Consider the following 20,404-nt stretch of genomic DNA (forward strand, 5'->3'; position numbering starts at 1 on the left):
AAGTTTTGAGCCGGGTCAAGAGACGTTAACTGATGCCTGTTCGAAGGGCATAGAAGTTGTTCTTGTTCAAGAGACTGATGGTCAAGAGAGGACTATCCTACTTATTTCAAGGAGTTTAAGAGGTGCTCAAATGAAATATTTGGTCATAGAGAAGGAGGCGCTGGGAGTTTTCTAGGCTGTAGGGAAGTGTAGGAAAGTTTTGTGGGGTTCGAGTTTTATGACCAAGACTGACCATAAACTTGTGAGGGACGTCTTCATGTCAAAGAGAATTGATGTCATTTCCAGTAGAATATATAAGTGGGCTACTGCCCTGCAAGAGTTTGATTATTAAGTGGTTCACATTACTGGGGCTAAGAACATCCTAGTTGATTGTGTAAATTGCTTGAGTGTGGATTCTGAGCACAATGAAGATGATGTAGATAAGTTTGGAGGCGAGTCACATGAGGAGGAAATTAAGGTGTTTGAAGTGACAGATTGAGTTATTCTAGAAGATGTGAGTATAAAGGAATTGGAGAAGGATGTGGTCTTGCAGCAAGTAATGAGTTTGGTGTCTTCTGGATGGTCTACAGCACATGAATGTTCCCAGTTATTGAGGAGGTGCTGGGAGGTGAGAGGAAATAGCTGTAAGAGGGGAGCTTCTCTTAGGGAGGATAAGTTGATTCCTTTCATTGGCCTATGAGAGTTACCTAGGAATTTCTAAGACCAAGTTAAGGATTTGTGCTGATTTTTGGTGGCCAGTTGTTGATATGATGGAGGAGAAGAGTGCACTGATTGCTTGGGGAGAGATAATATTTACAAGTGTAGAACGCAACTGATTATTATCAGGAAGTTACCCTCTGGTCCTAGGTAGAAGATATCCTTAGATACTGTGGGTCCTATTCAGCTCTCAAATGCTTATTATTTGATAAGTTGTACTGACTTGTATTCAAGATGGCTTGAAGTTGCTATAGTAATGTCAATTGAGCCACGTGTGATTATACAGATCCTTAGACATCATTTGGTAATGGGTTCCAGTTATTTCAAATGATATGATAAGATTTCTTAATGACAAGGAAATAGTTCATACAAAATCTGCTTTAGATCATCCAGGATGCTGTTGAATTATTGAGCGGTTTATTAAGGTTTTGAAGGAAACTATTCAGCTGGCAAGGGCCAGTGGTAGATCATGGTAGGAGGGAGTAAGTCGCAAAGTGAAGGTGTACAGGCTCACCTTACATTCCACTACTGGGTTGAGACTTTTAGAATTTTTTAAGGAGCCTAATTGTTCAATGTGCTCGAGTTGGATGAACAAAACTAAAAAATATTGGAGAAAAAATGAAAATAGATGATGCAAAGTGGAAAAAAAAAAAAAAAGAATCAGGGGAAACAAATAGGAAGAATGAAAGAAGTGTTTGATAAACGAAAGTGTGTTAAAGGTGAGCATAAATGTGGGTGACTGGTTCAAGATCAGAGTTCCTGTGGGGGGAGGGGTCACAATATCTAAATTCAGTAAACCCATGAGAGTGAATAAACTGTGTCGGAATGCAGTTAAGACTAGGATCATAGAGCATGGAACTTAAATAGAGTTGCACAATACCACATGGAGAAAGACAGATCAAGAGGAAGACTCAACAAGTCTGATGAGCAGGGGTGTCAATAATTGTGTGAGGAGAAGTTAAAGATCTGTGGCAGTGCCAGCTCACTTTAAAGACTATGCAATGAACTAAGTAAGGAGTGGAGTTATGGTTATTAAATTATTTCTATATGAATGTATTATCCATTGTCAGTATTATGTGCATGTTGTCATTGTGTTGTTATTAAAAAGTTCAGATGAGTGTTTTTGTTCAATGTAGCACTTGTGTAGTTTTAAAAAAAAGGAAAAAATTTAATGTGTATATAATGGTGCTGTTGTAAAGAGGAGAAGGTGTGTAGTACCCGGTGTGTGATTCTGTTCACACGCTTGGAATCTCACACAGCTGAGCAGCACTGAATTGATAAGAACTGGAGGTTATGAGAATGTTAAAATGAAAAGTAAAGGACAATTGGAGGAGGAGAGACAAGCTGGTTGAGGTGTAAGAGCGCACTAATAAATCATTATATGAAATGTTAGACCTGACAGCCTTAGGGTAGTCACCCCTAACTTTTTGCCTGCCTCCCTCCACTTTGTGGATACTGTTTTTGCTGGTTTTTAGACTCTGCGCACTTTACCACTGCTAACCAGTGCTAAAGTGCATATGCTCTCTCTCTGTAAACATGGTAACTTTGGATCATACCTGATTGAACTATTTAATCTACTTATAAGTCCCCAGTAATGTGCACTCCAGGTGCCTAGGGCCTATAGATTAAATGCTACTAGTGGACCTGCAGCACGGATTGTGCCACCCACTTAAGTAGCCCCTTTTCCTTGTCTCAGGCCTACCATTGCTAGGCCTGTGTGGGCAGTTTCACTGCCACCTCGGCTTGGCATTTAAAAGTACCTGCCAAGCATAGAGCTCCCCTTTTTCTACATATAAGTCACCCTTAATGTGTGCCCTGGGTATCCCCTAGAGCAGGGTGCTGTGTAGGTAAAAGGCAGGACATGTACCTGTGTAGTTATATGTCCTGGTAGTGTAAAAAACCCTCAATTCGTTTTTGCACTGCTGTGAGACCTGCTCCCTTCATAGGCTAACATTGGGGCTGCCCTCATACACTGTTGAAGTGGCAGCTGCTGATCTGAAAGGAGCAGGGAGGTCATATTTAGTATGGCCAGAATGGTAATACAAAATCCTACTGACTGGTGAAGTCGGATTTAATATTACTATTCTAGAAATGCCACTTTTAGAAAGTGAGCATTTCTTTGCACTTAAATCCTTCTGTGCCTTACAATCCACGTCTGGCTAGGTTTAGTTGACAGCTCCTTGTGCATTCACTCAGACACACCCCAAACACAGGGTACTCAGCCTCACTTGCATACATCTGCATTTTGAATGGGTCTTCCTGGGCTGGGAGGGTGGAGGGCCTACCCTCACACAAAGGACTGCCACACCCCCTACTGGGACCCTGGCAGACAGGATTGAACTGAAAGGGGACCTGGTGCACTTCTTAGCCACTCTTTGAAGTCTCCCCCACTTCAAAGGCATATTTGGGTATAAAACAGGGCCTCTGCCCTACCTCATCAGACACTTGCTGGAGAAGAAACCTGAACCAGAAACTACATCCTGCCAAGAAGAACTGCCTGGCTGCTCAAAGGACTCACCTGTCTGCTTTCTACAAAGGACTGCTGTCTTGCTGTTGCCCTGCTGCCTTGCTGAACTCTTGTCTGGCTGTGAAAGTGCTCTCCAAGGGCTTGGATAGAGCTTGCCTCCTGTTCCCTGAAGTCTCAGGACCAAAAAGACTTCTTCCTTTCACTTGGACGCTCCGTGCGCCGAAAATTTCGACGCACAGCTTGTTTCGCGGCGAGAAAAACGCCGCACACCGACGCTGATCGACGCGACGCCCTCGGGACGATCGAGACTTCGACGCACAACCTCGCAAGGACAAAGCCGCCCGACTTTCCAGGAGAAATCGACGCGACGCCTACCGTGAGTGCGAAACTTTGACGCACGGCCTCGCAAGGACAACGCCGCCCGACTTCCAAGGAGAAATCGACGCGACGCCTGCCGTGAGACCAAACTTTCGACGCACGGCCTCGCAAGGACAACGCCGCCCGACTTCCAAGGAGAAATCGACGCGACGCCTACCGTGAGATCGAAACTTCGACGCGCAGCCCCGCAGAACGACGCGCAGCCGGAAAACAAGCAGGAGAATCCACGCACAGACCCGGGACATCTGGTAATCCCCGCGATCCACAAAAAGAGTGTCTGCGCGCCGGAAAACGACGCCCGACTTCCCCGCGTGGAAAAGAACGACGCAAGTCGGTGTGTGCTGAGAGGAAATCGACGCACACCCCCCTTTTTCCACGCATCTCTTCACCTGTGGCCCTCTGAGGAGATTTTCCACCAGAAACCAGGTACTTTGTGCTTGAAAGACACTTTATTACATTCTAAAGACTTAAGACCCTTTATATCACTTCCCTGTGATAGTTCTACAATTTTCCATTTCATCTTTATTCTTTTTGACCTACAATTATCCTGATAAATATTATATATTTTTCTAAACACTGTGTGGTGTATTTTTGTGGTGCTATATGGTGGTATTGTATGATTTATTGCACAAATACTTTACACATTGCCTTCTAAGTTAAGCCTGACTGCTCGTGCCAAGCTACCAGAGGGTGGGCACAGGATAATCTTGGATAGTGTGTGACTTACCCTGACTAGAGTGAGGGCGTTTGCTTGGACAGAGGGTAACCTGACTGCCAACCAAAAACCCCATTTCTAACATGAATCAACTAAGTGTCATTTAAGTTGCTTTTCAACAGGGATGTTGCCAGTATCAGGGACTTGGTCCCCTTCATCCTTGCAATGTTTTTCAGTAGTCACTACAGAGATTACAACATCATTATTCAAGATTAAGCGTTACAATGGATGCAATTATGTATCTCCGATCATAACAGAAAGTACACATCCTCATTTCAATCAGAAAACACTGTCTCTTGCAGGTTGAGTTCAACATCTCTTGGTGCGAATAGGTTTCATTTTTAAAATTCACTTCCTGCTGATTTTTTCAACCTGGATTTTACTATTGTTCCGATGACATTAATCTTATGTTTACTCTGTATCCACACTCAAAGTCTACTAGACCTCTGTCCATTTACAATCTGAAGTTGATAGACTTGTGTGTGCAATACAAAAGAATGAACAGAATCTTCTAGTAGAATACAGACTACAATGGTGGGCTCAACATTCATGTCTAGTGACCGGACATCTTTTCACCAGTTCTTATACTACTCCCCCTCCGGTTTGTGTGGTAAAGAAAATTCTGTAAGTATTGCTTGCATCCAACCTCTTCTTTGTGCTACAGCCTTTTCACTGATTAATGGACAATTTCAGCATACCAAATCTACTCATATATAGTTCAAGCTGTCTTAGCGCTGGTCGATTCAAGGGCTAGAATTAGCAAAGATGCTTGTGTCTGCCTCTCCCTACCTTTCTCATCAACTGCCAGCAGAGAGTGCAGCAGATCAACACTACTGCCTTTTAATATATTGAGCTCACACCACAATGATTTGAAGAACTTGTTTTCTTCACCTGAACTACAATAAGATTATGTTCCACCTTCATGAACTGATTGTTCCATTCTTTTGTACTATTCTTGCCTTTATATTATTGGGACTTTTGCTTCCATTAAAGACAGGCTCTCGAGGGAGCGAGCACTCTAATTGGCTGTCTGCAACATGAAAGAAAATGTTGCAGGCAGCCAATACAGAACTCGGGGACTTAGTCCTGAGTTTTATTTATTTTCAAGAAAGTTGTATTTATTTGAAGAAAATTACAAAGGGGTAGGGTTAGTGATACTCGATGGGTGGGGAGATCCCAGAGTTACAAAATTTTATTATTTTTTAAACCTTAGAAATTCACATAAGAAAGCAAAGGATACAGAGACTTTATAGTTTGGTTCAAATTTTACATACACAAACCCATAGAAATTCAGCAAATAGTGATAGTTATCTGAAGCAACTATAACTCGTGCTCTAAGGTAAATATAACTTGCACCCTCACCATGGACTGCTAATTTACACACCTATTACATCACTCATGGCATACTCTATTACACCATTGATACTATCACTGCAACATTTGCAGTGAAATTATTTATGAGAAAACCGTCCATGGCGAGGGCACGAGTTATAGTTACCTCGCGGAACAACAGTTTACTTATAACTATAACTGCTGAATTTCTATTTTTTTGTTTGTGTAAAATCGGAGCCCAACTATAACGTCCCTGCAACCTTCATTTTTTGTGAATATAGATAGATAGATAGATAGATAGATAGATAGATAGATAGATAGATAGATAGATAGATAGATAGATAGGATATATGCATTCCAATCTGGGTAGGTATGTGTTTTGGGATTTATTTTCATTGTGAATGAGATAGGATCATAATATTTAAGAGTGATAAAAACAAACTTAAAGAAAGGAAACAATAATTCAAATAAATACTACTCTCCAAATGAAAACTCTCTCTTTAAATGTGGCACACAACTGAGACACATCAGAGACCCAGGGAGAAAAAAAATCTAGAAAGACCCACAGGAGAGTCTGTGAATGCGTGCTTGCGCCGGATCCTTACAAGACTTACCTTGTAATCCTTGTGTGATGTCACCATGTCCATCTTTCCAGTCAGGACCGTCTGCTGAAACGTCAGAATAAAGGTAGAAAGAAGAAAATGAGGTAGCATAGCATCCCTCCTCCCTAAAACTCAACCTGCAGCGTTTTCAGTAGGCAGTCCAGGTTTGATACCCAATGGACTTAAGCTGCACAATTACATGTATGCAATTTTTTATTTCAAATTATTATATTAATTTTTGGATAGAGAAGTAATAGGAAAATTAACAAAAAGTAGAGGCTACACTTCCATTCGTATGGGATCGATACAAATTTACAGGTAGTGAATCTATGGATTCAGAAATAGCGGTATTTTAATCAATGGTTTTCAAGTGCAACAACAACACGCAGCTCATTGGTTCCATGAAGCGGTATTGTGACAGTCCTTCGCCGCGAGGTTTTAGCCGTTTTGGAAGTTAAATGTGCATAAACATTTGCGAACGGGAGGCCGCCCTCGGAAAGAACATTCTGACGCTGCCTGGAGACGAGAGCAGCTGTCTGAAGAAAATGTTCTTGGCCTTGAACACCACCAAATGACTGGGTTGGCTTGATTTCTCTTCTTCGCTCAGCATGTCTTTTTATTTAGTATTAAATAGAGGTTACAGGTGTACACAAATAGAACACGCCGGTATTTTATTCTCTCCCTTTCCTTAATACACTCAATTAAGGGTTTTGATGAATGCTGAAACGCAAACTTCAGAAGGGAGGCCGATGTGGAGCAGTAATTAAAGTTACAAAACATCACTGTGGTCCTAATGTCCTTACATTGCACCTGATCCATTGTACAGGCCTACAGCATCACGTGATGCACTTACTCTTAGTGACTTTCCCTTCGACTTGCAACTGCTGGGCTGTGTGTTTTTTTCACGTTCTCAGGACCCGAGTCAAAGAGCGGGTTTTCCACCCATGTTTAAGCGAGGTGCACAAGAAAGCACTTTTCGAATGTAACAGGGCCAGGATTCGTGGAATTTTATATTCGAAAAGTGAAAATTCTTTAAGTGTTGCAGAATAACGGGTCTTTTTTCAGCTAAAGCTAGGGCCTGGACCGTGGGGATGTTTTTTTAGGTTCGTCAATCTTGCACAACTCATAGGTTCATGGTCGTTCACATCTTTTGAAGTTAATTGTACACGGTCCTGTGAAAGGCTGAATGAAAAGTGCTTCTATTCTGGAAATAAGGAGGGGGCACCCCATACTTAGAAGGGTGAAGGGGGGTCTCTCTACAAGGAGAAAAACATTTCACATGGGCAAATGCATACTGACGCTACTGTTACACATGCAGAATTTTACAGCGGGTGAGAAATAAAGAGTAAATCATGAACCACGAACTACTCCTGGAATATCAGGACTGTTGCATATTTCTTTGAGCACTCCTAGTACAAAACATAATTTACCTTTGCAAATACAACCCCCCACCGCAGTTTCTCAAACTGTGGGTAGCGACCCACTGGTGGATCTACCGCCGATTTTTGGTGGGTCACGAAAGTCAAAGCAAAGAGAAAAAAAAAGATGCTTTTAAATTCTGCATTTGCCTTGTCAAATTTCCCGAGCTTCAAATACAAAAGTCAATTGTCAGGATATATCTTCTGACAAATTTTCTGAAGTACAATAAAGAGGTGAGGGTCGGGACTGATGGTAGCAGAGAGCTCCAGATTGTTTTATTAATTAAATTAATTAATTATTAATTTATTAAACACGATTTGTGTTATTTGGAGAAAATCCATTCCATTGTTTGAGATTTTATATAAAATCCAAATTTATCTAGATCTGTGAATAATTTGCAAATTCTCCCAATCTCGTGCAAAGATCTGAATGGCAGGGTATAAATACCTTGACTCTTAGCCTTGGTGCAGGGGTTCCCCTGGCGCCATGCCAAGGTAAAAAGCAGTTTTTATTTCATTTTTCCACAACTTTGAGGCAAATTCACACCAAACATTTAAATAAAAAAATAAAATTAAAAATAAATTTAAAAGCACATGCTCCCATGCTTATTTTCAAAGAAAGCCTCCAGGTGGGCCAGGTCTGTAGCTGCTGAATTTCTACGGTTTTGTGCGGGTAAATTCAGAATCTAACTATAATGTTCCTGTAACCTTTGATTTTTTAAATTAATATATAATCTACATAAGATTACAATGAGTACAATATGGATAATTTAGTTTAAAAAAAAAAAACAACTACAATAAAGCTAGAAATGTTTACCCACAACCTCCTTGTTCTGAGACAAAGCGTTGCCAAACCCAAGAGAAAATGTCTCAAAGTCCAGAACCCAGTAACGAGACGATAAACGGCCCACTTCTTACATACCGGTATACCTCTTCCACGAAACACCATTACTGAAGCTATCAAAATCCATGCTGGTAGCGTGGCACAAAAGATTTTAATGCCTGTCACTCAATTTCTTACTCCATGTCTGCTCAGAAGGCTGATTTTGACAATTGCTTAAAACACTTGTAGAGTGGCTGTTGTTAACATGCAATCAAAGTTTACAAATCTTACTGTTTACAAAAAATGACGCTAAAAAAGACAAATTGCTGCTACGCAATCTAAACATTTATTATTGGTTTTGTACTTTGGTTTGTAGAACGTGCCCCAACTGCACAGCTCTATGCATGTACTGTACTCTAATCTCAGTTCACAAAAACAGACTAGTTTGCTAATGATCAAGCAGTAATTCAAGTGGGGAAGTATGAATCTCATTACATTTTGGATAACTAAGAATCCCAATTAATTGTAAAATTACAGCAAAACATTTGTTTCTTTCTTAAACAGAGTCGTAAAAAGTACATCGTTGGTCTTGCGGTAAACCCGCCAAACTGTTACCTATCTGGTTGGTTGACCAAAAGACAACCTTAATTTCAAGTAGTTTACTTAAGATCATTATATCAAACGATAAACATAATTAACACTTAGGTGTGCCTCTGGCAGAAACGGAATGTTGGAAATAAATAATTGAGAGGGGCACATCTACGCAATCACTAAAAGTGATGCGCCTAACTGGTAAAGGGCAGAAGACGTTGCAAAAATAAAAACATTTGGGTATCTTTGTAAAGCAAGTTGGTTGAAATGACAGGCAACATAGCTAGGACTGAAGTGCAGGATATTATCTGGTGGCTTCTGAGCTCTCTAGCCCGAAGCCCATCAGGGACCAAATGTAATTTAATAAAACAGCTGCTGCATGCAGCACCTAAGATATTTGCTGCTCTCTAGCTGCGGGAAGGCAGCAGAGAAGCAGAGGATTACGAGTTAGGAGGATGCCTTTGCGAGACAGAGATAAAAGGAGGGTCAGCTAATGAAATGGGAGGGGTTGGAATGGTAAAACTCTGATCCTTGCAGCAGGATGTTGTTAGATAGAAAATAAACACGTCAGCCTGGCAGAAAGGGGCGGAGTGGCTTTCACCCTATCAGAGAAGCTTGGCAATACCCATGTACAGACCTGCCAACTCACACGGTTCTACAGGGTGACACATGATATTGGCTCCCATCACATGGTCACCCAGTGAGGAGCCAATATCACACAGTAGCAGTGAAAACTGGAGGCTTTTAACTGCCATTGTGGGTAAGAAAACACCCCAGGACATCGGCAACAGCAAGTTTTTTTTTTGTTTGTTTTAAAGAGATGGGGATTTGGGGCTGGGGTAGGGGCAAAAGTGCCTCAAGTGCATCTCAGCACGAGGCCACGCCCTCTACAAGGTCCACCCTCTCCTCACACTTAGGGCCAGATGTAGCAAAGGGTTTTTCCCCATACTGTGTCAATTGGAAAATGTGTTCGTACATATGGCCCTAAGATTTTTCTTGAAGTTCGCAGGTCTGCATGTAGTCATGACGAGCTAGAGAACTGGGGTAAAATAAGCTCAACGGTAGTAAAAAGGAGGGAACCTTAATATGATGCAAGCATGACAAAGAAATGTTTGTCTTTTTTTTTTTAAGCACTTATTGAATAGGAGTCGCCCAATGCTAGTAGTCCACTGAAAATGGTGCCTCAGGCTTAGAAAGGTTACCCTTGCACTCCAGGACCATGGCACAGAGGAACATGAAGCAGCAGGGATTATTTTGTCAAACCTCATTCTCCATCCATTGCACAAAGAGTTGAAAAACGTAGATCTGACCTTTCAAGACTGTAAGAACTAGCAAAGAAGAAACTGGTGAACGTCATTTGAAGCAGTCCACAATCTAAACTGATGAAAGGGAAAAAAAGACTTCTTTGATCGCCATAAAATGTAAATTGGAGGCCATTAGCTGGAAGATGAAAGAATCTTAAGGCAAAATCGAACAAGTGAAACAGTAGGTATCCGCGCATATCATGGACTGGTCTGATCAACCCTCTAATAGGAAAAGAGAATGGAAATGTTCTATCAGGCCACAGCTAAAGTCAGGTAAAATGTCACCTTGTTGATACAGTACAACTCCCTTTATTCCACACAGAAATTGACTCCAGCCATTATAAAGGTCTACTGTTTGACTAGCAAGCTCCCTCCCACCAAAGAATACATTGTGACAGTACTGCGTGTTTGAATACTATGAAAGGTAAACATGACCACCATAAAACTACTTGCAAAGCTGCAGCATCCTAGCAGTTAAAATGAGATTCGAAGCTGTAAAACCCGCTGCAAAACTCAAAAATAGCTTTCTTTAAAAAGTGGAAATAAGAATTACCCAACAAATTGAGGTATATCATTGCACTACAACCTAAGACCAGTTAATAAACCAAGCATTCTAGCATAATAAAATAAAAAAAAATAAACACTCTTCCTGCTTAGGTATCAGAGGGCAGTACAAAGTGGCATTACTATCACCATAGTGACTGAACATCTATTTGGGGGCACTAAAAGAGAAGTGGTAAACACGACTATTGATTAGTGCGACAAAACACTGACACTACAGAACACATAATTTTACAAATGACTTATTAACAAAGAAATAAAAGGCTAGCTGAATTAAGGAGAAGCAACTGTTGACTGGGTCAGTGGGATTGAGGGGGGTGGGATAGGAGTCAACTCAAGGTATGGATCAGATGTGTCTGTACTAGAAACTGAAAATAAGGTTAAAGAATGAAGGTCGATGCAGGAAAGGAGCAGTCAGACCAAAGATTGATGGGCTGGGCAAAACAGTGGAAGAGTCTAACTATTTCAAAAGACAAGTCTAGACGGAGGGGTGATATGGTGCTTTGGGAAAGATAAGCGATTGATCTTAGCAGCTCACACTGCTCATACTGGTAAATATGTGGAAAGATTCTGATAGACACTGATGATGTGCTACATACTCCCTAAATTACAAGAGTGAGAAGTTTAAACAGCACCCAGCCCTTTACTGACAATGAGCCGGGTTTGGTGGGCAGTGTATTTGGGAAGGCAGGCTGAAGTGTGTTCAGGGATGAAGCTTATGGTTTTATATGGAAAAGCGAAATAAAATTCTACAGAAGGGACAGTACAAGACGGCTGCAATGGTCCAGCACACTCATGACCAGCTCATCAGAGATTTAGTGTTTTTTTCCGAGGAGGGGTTCAAGAAAAGGTCTAGTATTTAAAAGGTCCCTTGCAGCTGTGCTTGATGTGTTAAAGAGCTCTGGGCTCTTTCTGGAATTTTATTGTATTTCGAGGATGCTGACAGACATCAGAGGAGGCGGGAGGGTACATGTGATCAGTGTAGCTGGGGCATAGCATGCCGGAAAGTTCATTATTTCAGTTTTTTATTAGTTTAAAATTAGAGTGTGGAGGTCATGCAATTCCTGATAGCTGCAAGACAGCAAGAAATCCAGGATTATATATTACATAAACGTTCTCCATGTCAAAAGCTTGATGGTGGTAGAAAAGTATCAAGAAAGAGAGAGGCCCCTGATGGGGGTAAGGACAGTGTTCAACACATTCCTACTGGTGAGCCTTCCTGGGTGGTTGTCTGCTCAGTGTGTGGGTGGTGACTGTGAGGCGCACCTGGACACCAATAAGGAACCAAGTAAAGTAAAGTGATAGGAGAAGCAGTCCACCAGGACCTATTCCTTATATAAAACTCGGTAGACCATTGGAATGTGGGCCACTGTCTTATTTTCGTCTACACATGGTTGCAGTAAGGCAGAGCGGGAATAACAGGTAAGTCTGTATGATCAATTAACAGTGTCAGACAACCGTGATATTCCCAGGATCAAGCAATATATTACAAAAAAAATATTTTTTTCCCCAGTATATATTTTTCTTGAGTTACAGCAAAAAACCCACTTGGGTTGTTGTTTGCCAACATGTGGTCCCCAGTTTAGATAAGTGTGCAGGCAATCAACATATCTGTTTTCTATATCTGGTGTCAAGATCTTTCCCACGACTTAGCACAAGCTACCTACTCATTTTGTAAAAAAGGCAGAAAGGAGGTGGTGGCGGTGGATGTGCATTTGTGTGTTTTTAAATACAGCAAATCCATCCAAAAGGTTAGGTGGAGCATTGTACACGGTCAAAGGCAAGAATGCAATCAATAATGATTAGGCATAACATGAGATGCATGGCAAGGTCAGCATAAACACATCAGGAGACCCAGCAGTACATGCTCCAGTTTCCCTGCCCCTTTATAATGAATTGTAAAAGATAAGGAAACATATGAAGTGTGAAGAGGCAAGAGTCACTAAGTTGGGAGACCTCTTTCGGACTCTACACTGCTCCCCTTTGAGGACTTGAGGGAGGAGTTTGACTTGCCAAGAGGCCATTTCCTGCTCCACGGTTCGGCTTTGGTGGTCATCCGCCGCCACTGGAAGATGAGGAACACAGAACCACAAAGCCACTTCTGTTGCTTTTATGTACTCCCAGTGGCTGGTACGTTTAAGGCAGTTACTTGTTTGTACTGCAACTTATAGACTGAAACGCTGCAGCCTCCTGATGGTCTTAAGGCCAAATGGGAGGAAGATTTAACTACAATAATACCCGAGAGGCCTTGGAAGATCCTATTAGGGACGATTCCAAGGGTTTCCAGGAACGCAAGATTCAAACGTATCCGTTTCTACATACTACACAGAGAGTACCTCTCTCCAGAAAAGAGAAACATTGACACAACAGGGACAACTTGTCCTAAGCAGGTGCCTCCTTCCTACATATGATATGGGCATGCTCTAACTTAACCCCCTATTGGGCAGAGGCCACTAGATTCCTGGCAGCAATCACTGAGCAAGTTTTAAGACCTGGGGTTAATACTAGCTAAACAGGAGATAGCCAGAAGATGGAAGGATCCCAGGGGGGCTTTCTTGGTCTCCTCGCACTGAGAACTAGAAAGGGGACAGACTGCGAGAGGACTCTCTTTCTTAGGGAGGAGGGTAGATAGGTAGGCCAAATGGAGGTGGCACAGGCTTGGGAGATGCCTACTGACAGCCTGAAAGAACTAGACCCAGAGTGTGGGATTCTTCACGGGGTTATTCTCCAAATCTGAAGCCCCACTTACACTTTGTATCGCCCTGACAGGGAACGGACCTCACCCAGGTCTGCTGTAAACTGGAATTAGAAGATCTATGTACAAGGGGGAACCTGCCCATGCCCACTGTGCTCTGATGACCGTTTTCCGTCGACTCGGGCGGGGGAGTTACTTCATCATGCGTGCATGCTTTCAGTTCTCTTGTTTGAGATTTGGATAATGCTATATACAGCAGATTGACCCAGCACTAAAAAAAAAAAAAAAAAAAAAAAAAATGCATATTCCTGTAACCGACCGTTATGAAGCAGGGCTTAGTCGAGCATCGGTGGTGCAATAATCTCAACTGGGAAGTACCGAACAAAGTACCGTACAGGTCTAAAAGAAAACAGGGCCTTCTTTCTACAGCGCTAATAAAACACAACAATGGTTCTTATTTGAATGTGAATGGCGAAGGCCCCAACACAATGCTTCATACGTACATTTAGTACACAAAAAATACGCTTTCTTCTTTCACAGTGGCACGCCCTACAAAACCTCACTGTGTACCCTCCCTAAACAACATTTCCTTGTTTTCCGTGTCAAGAAAGCCCAAGTATACATAGTTTTTCCTCACAATATTCGCCTTACGCATTATGTTTCAAGGAATAACGTTTTGCTAAACGTTCCTTTATGTCATTATCTTAACTGGATAGGAGACAGATTACAACGCGCACCATAAAATGTAGGTAAAGAAAGGAAGAGTGAATGATAAAAGGCTGGCACTTCCCAGCTGCCTCCCTCCGGCCGAAGGTACAGCGAGACACGTCTGCTCCTAGCCGGGTGCCAACTGCCTGCGTTTGCACAGGCTCCATGAGCAAGGAAGGAGGCGCCTTGGTGCGCCGACTGGCAGCTCCTGGCACCGCAGCTGCCACCGGAAGCCAGCTCTTTTAGGTTTCTAACGAGTTGATTGGTAACACGCGTCGTCCCCCTGGCCTTTGGCGCATTAGACATACGGATAAAGGCTTAGCATTAAAAAATAAACAATAATGCAGAACATTTAGATAGCAAACAGTGCAAACGTTATTGTGACGTCCATGAATGAGAGGAGATTCAAGGATACTGAAAAGGCTGCAACTATCTTATAAAGAATGAGCAATCTTCGTGCAAAACGCCAAGAAGAAAGAAACAGTGCTGCCTCTGCACCCCTAAATGAAGGCACACACTACTATTACATTAGTCTGGGGTGTTGTATGTCATTACATAGAATTCGTTCCCTTCCAGATACCACTGCTCGAAATGTACGCTGAAAGGACATTTAAAATGTATTAAACTAAGGCCTACCAAGAAAACAAAGTCTTAAACTAACTCTAATAAAAAGCCCACGTTAAACCGAAATGGAAGTCTAGCACATATAAACAAGCTAATCCAAACGTTAGGCCTTAATCTAACCTTAAACCCGGGGCCACTGGGCAGAAGATGGTCTAGTTATGCTGCAGGGATGAGTAAATTATGCGTCAAGAAAAGGTAAATTATGCAGCGTAATGTGGCACATTTTATGACAGTAATGCTTTATTATTTTGTTATTTTTTTCAATTGTTAAAACTGTCTGGACGTTGGCTGCACCTCATTACCATCCGTTTAACAGCCAAATATTACAGAAAAGTGACCAGTCAACCTTTGGAAACGGCCTTCCACTGAACGGCAGCACGTTACTGCCTGCTAAGTAATGTTTTGAACCGTTTAAACTGCAACGCATTTTTTGGGAAAAGATGCAAATTATGCAGCAGTTGGTGGATTATCTGGCAATGTATGTTAATGCAAAAAACGCTGAGGTCGCACAACTTAATAATTCTAATGGCCCTGCTTAAACCCTAGTTGGGGCATATTCCCTGTCCTAACCCCTAATATAATTCCAAACTTAATTTACACCGTAAATCCACCACCACCCACTGCCTTAAGCCCTAACGCAACAATGCATCTTTACTCTAACGCGACCCTTACTAATTTAGTGGCCTCATCCGATGTAGAGGTAACTCCAATGCAGTGGCATCTGTGTAATGGTGCATCAATGCAGTGGCATCTGTGTAATGGTGCATCAATGCAGTGGATTCTGAACAGTGTCGATGCACTGTGTCTGGGGTAGTGAGACAAATCCTAATTTATGAAAAGGCCTTAATGGGGAAAAGTACTTCCAACTCTGTTTCAAAATTGCATTTTCTTGCGACAAAGAAGATATTTTGATTTATTTTCTACTGCCAAATATACCAGCCTTACCTGATCAGGTTAGCATTATCCCACTCGTGTGGTAAATTGTAAAATATGCTAAGTTTCCTCATCTTAAAATTTTGCTGACAATAAAACATTTATTTCTTCGAGAAAACTTGTCACATCAAACCTCTTTCAAAACAAAGTGAAACAATTTGGTAAATATGTAAATACCCAGTCCAAATCTAAATACAGGGTGGGTCCTTATGGGTTTCAGACCCGGCACTAATTGAAACATGACACTACATCCGGTCCTAGACTCATGCCCCCCACTTTACAAGAAAAAATATCGATTTCTGAACAATGACTGTAAAAACCATTAAGATAATCCACACAGCAATATGATTCCTCTGAACACATCAGCTTTAGTTCATCTTACATTTCCTAAGAGGCTTTGCTTTTTCCAGGATATTGTATATCTGTAACTTCTTTGTGCAGAATAATATCCTTGTATATAGAGCGCACTGTGAACTGAGTTGTTTCGAGGAGCTTAAACGAGTTTGGGTTATGGGTACGTGTATATAATAGGCTACGGCAAGTGAGTTGGGGAAATGGTTAAGAAAAGGTTTTTTTAAGTAATTGTCACTGTGGAGGCTTCCATTTTTCTGTCTACAAGGGACTCCTGACTCATTCTTGAATATTTCGGGCAAGGCCCACAATGCTTCAGTGACTAGTTCTACAGAAAACAAGGACTGGGTGAGACTGATAAGGCACACACAATACACAGAGCGCCACACAGTGCGGGAGTGGCGGGGATAGCGCTCAGCACTGCGGACACGTTTACACGTGGATAGTGAGGGAGGATAAGGCCTGCTCGTCATATCTGGTCAACCCAGTGGCCTGCAGCGACTTCACAGACCACGTAGCCTCAAGTTTATCTCCCGCTCTTGTCATTAATCATCGCATACCTGCACCATGCCTTACCTCAAGTTTTTAATCAAAATTAAAAGAGAGAGATGGCACGATGCGTCATGAGCACTGTTGAAACAGTCTCCCAATAAAAACTGAACTTTAATAATGCCTTGAGGGGTATCCTCCTATCCAAAGCAAGCAGATAATGTTTGCATTTTCGTACGGCGGTGTTAGGTCTGCTAATAAACGTCCTACATAGGCAGATCAAAAAATACCACAAGATCGTAGGATAAACAGAAAACAAACTTTTAATCGACACATTGCAAGGTTTCAGCTGAACCAATTGTCCCAGACTATACACCACCATGCCGTAGGCCGTAATCTCAAAGTTGTTCACAAACAAAGGTCTTCCCAGTGCAGCCATCATATGAGGCGCTTAAAGGAGAGTTGAAAGAAAAGTTATAAATTCTATTTCTAGCCAATTAAAATGACAGTCAATGTCAAAATATCCGTGACAGGGTCACTGTTACCAGGGGATCCTAAACATGCATGGGCTATTACGAAAGCCAGCCAGTTCAAAGTTTGTTCTTAATTACTGAAATATATAAATAAGCGCCTTCCTTCTTATATGTCATCTCGTTAAAACTGGGCAAGACACACGCATGACGTCATTATCTATGGAGTTATATGCGGGTATTGGGTGGCAATAAGAAGTCTCGTCAACTTTAAGATAGACAGGCTCCGTTATTCATTTTCTTTAAGAGTTCCTGTTCCTCTTTCGCGCTTTTGGCTGCGCAACCTAATTTCTGCCTAGATGTAAAGTAAAAATAACTATCTATGAATAAATAAGCTATTAAAGTAGCACATGCAAATAAACATTACAGTACTGGGATGAACCGTGCGTTGAGGAACTATTTTTATGTGAATGTCTCGTCTGATTTTAAGCAAACGTGTGTCGACAAGAGGAGCAGAGGTTTTACCAGTACCTCCCATCTCGCCCTAAACCTGTCAGTGGATGAAAAGCAGCTTTGTGGGGCGGCAACCTAGTCCACGGGGTGATATTGCGAGGGACGGGGGGTTAATACCTTTTCTAGGTTCGGGGGTACTGTACGGTATGCATACAGAAATGGACACCTATACTGTTCTCTACTCCGCGCTTTCCATAAAAAGTACGAACATTACAGATTATTTTTTTAATAACACACCTTTAACGAGAGATGAGTTCAGCTGGGCTCTGTGCCCGGAATGTGGATGAATCTGGAACGAAAAGTGAGCGGAGCAGCCTGTGTCACCAGGGGCGGGGACAGTGGGGGAGCAAGAAAGGACTCCCCCCAGAACACGGTGGGAGATTTGCCAAACCCCTTTGAACACATGACTCTCCGCCAACCCTCCAGAAACCTAGGAAGTGAAAAACAGAGCCCAAACCCCCTACAAAGTATTAAAGTGCACTAATAAGCTGGGGTACGGCCGACGTGCACACCGCGCCCAGCCCCGCCGCCCTACCGAGAGGCACACACCTTGCTCAGCTCCGCAGTCTGCCTCCATGTCCGCTTGTTTCTCGCTCTCTAGTGTGCAGTGACAGTTCCGCCTCTCCCCGGGTCTGCCCCTGCCTCGGTGGTGGACCTGCCTTGAGCCCGCCCCCAACTCCGCCCCATCATGGCGACGGCCTGCTAGTGGGCAGTAACCGGTGAAATCGTGGTCCTCGGCTTGGGAGAAGCCACTGTCAGTCATACTTCTCTGGCAATTCGGGTTATGTACATGGAAAAGGCCATCCTTTGAAAAATGTTCTACCTCCTGCGCACCTAGGCCGTTCTTTGCCGGCATTACCAGTTTATAGCTGCACATTTTTCAATTACATTATGTGTGACGTTTCCATATCTGGAATGTGTTTATGTATTGTGTGACATTTTAATTCCTTGGTTGTGATACTTTGAGTGACACTTTATCCTGACAGCAACAAAGCAGTTATGTCCATGTAAAGAAATTCTTTTTAGGAATTACTTCCCTTTGTGCAATGTTAATGGCAAGAAATGACACACACAACACTCTTGAAGTGCGAATGTGAACATCACTCCAGTGTGTGCACAGTTTGCCTATATAGCCAGACACTTCTATATAGAGGTGATGCTTACAAAAAGCAGCACAAATACTGAGGCTAGAGCAGTACATCCCACATTGAAAGTATCCAATGCCGTTCCAGCAGCAGAACTAACTGGTGTCCAGCCCAAATTGACCCCATCCCTTCATGGCTCAGTCGTACTGTCGTATATTAAGCACAAGCAGTTCTTGTCCTACACAGTCCATTACTCAAGGAGTCTCTCCTATGTTGCAGGAGCGCCTTTATTAATCTCCCCCAGTAGTGTTTCCGCCTCAGTGCCAGCCAAGTAAGTCTAATAGGGCCCCCAAAAACCCCTTGGGCTGCAACTTCTCGGGATCAGTTCGTGGTAAGTCTCTGACTGTGTATTGCAATATGCCATATCCTAGTGCCATTCCTGTAAAGTTCGTAGGGGGCCGCAGGCCCATCCGTGGACCTCAATTCACCAAAACGCCAGGGCTAGCGGAACTGACATCACATGCCCTTTGACCTCTACTTTCACTCACACACACATACTTACACACACATTCAAATTCCCACTACATACACTCTCTCACACATAAACACACTCGCAGGCACACAACATACCCTTAAAAGCACTTTTTACTTACCTCATTTGCCATGGAAAGGTATATTCTGGCTAATTGTACTCCATTTTTATTACACTAATAGGGAATGATATATTATTAGTTTAATCCAAAATTGACAGAACAGAGAGTGCAGCTCCAACTGATGTCCATAAGGAGGGGCTATCACTGTGTTCCTGGCACTGAATTTGTCACCTCTGAGGCCAAGGGTTGCAAAGGTAGTGCCAGGGGTCGCAGCTACGACCCCTGTCGACCCCTAAATGACATCTATGGGCCGATCGCATTGACACCATACGCATCTCAAGCAGTAAACCTATAGCAACTAGTCGCCTAATAGTGCGCTGCACCTCTTTCACATCTCAGTAGTGCCAAGCACGGCTGTTGTCCAATCGCTCACCAACAATGGTACCCAGCTCTCTGAAAACAGTCCCTGCACTCCTGGGCAAAACCACACCAAATGCGCAAATCCAGATTCCACTTCGGCACATCGCGAGCATCCTGCACTATCGAGTAGCTCATACCTAAACAGTCCGGCTGGTGTATAGTATACTCTAGTAACATATTTGAAGTGGAAAAGCCTATGCCTACCGTTCAAGGAAACAGGCTACACAGCTGAGCAGCAGTACTCCCATTGCTTCTGACTGACTATGATCCCCAGGGCCCTCTCTGCCTTAGATATTCCTGGTCTACGTGCTTCCTGCGCATGTGCGTACAATCTCAACACTATGCGATGTGACGCAGTTGTTTGTAATAGCGAAGGCAATGCCGGCACCTGGTGGCTCTGGTGCATCTTCCCCCAGTCAATTCCGCATGGTGTTCTGCACTCTCTAGAAGTGGAATTGCATTAAGGGAGAGAACCCTCCTCCACATTCTTGGACTGCACCCCAATCATGCATCTCGCCTTCAGCAAGGAAATCCCCCATTGCTCATATACCCAGGCCCTTTAGAGCCTCTGCAGCTCCATTCTCCTGGCCCAACAGAACCCAAAAGCGCCATCCCTGCGGAACCAGGGGTGAGTAT

At 42.8% G+C, this 20,404-nt stretch overlaps 1 protein-coding gene across 2 annotated transcripts in view; it reads right to left on the bottom strand.

Moving 5' to 3' along the window:
- The window catches only part of TPD52 (tumor protein D52), a 319,482-nt gene extending 301,034 nt beyond the window's left edge, over positions 1-18,448 (bottom strand). The window contains exons 1-2 of one of the 2 annotated variants that reach the window (XM_069220401.1): positions 18,220-18,448; positions 6,203-6,253 (exon numbers count right to left, since the gene is read on the bottom strand). In XM_069220401.1, the coding sequence (XP_069076502.1) occupies positions 6,203-6,253; positions 18,220-18,433 (265 nt within the window). In that variant the 5' untranslated portion in view covers positions 18,434-18,448. The remainder of the gene's footprint in view (positions 1-6,202; positions 6,254-18,219) is intronic. The other variant, XM_069220402.1, reaches the window with a different exon arrangement.
- Positions 18,449-20,404: the final 1,956 nt, after the last annotated feature.

Source organism: Pleurodeles waltl, chromosome 2_2 (assembly GCF_031143425.1).
Source record: "Pleurodeles waltl isolate 20211129_DDA chromosome 2_2, aPleWal1.hap1.20221129, whole genome shotgun sequence".
NCBI lineage: Eukaryota > Metazoa > Chordata > Amphibia > Caudata > Salamandridae > Pleurodeles > Pleurodeles waltl.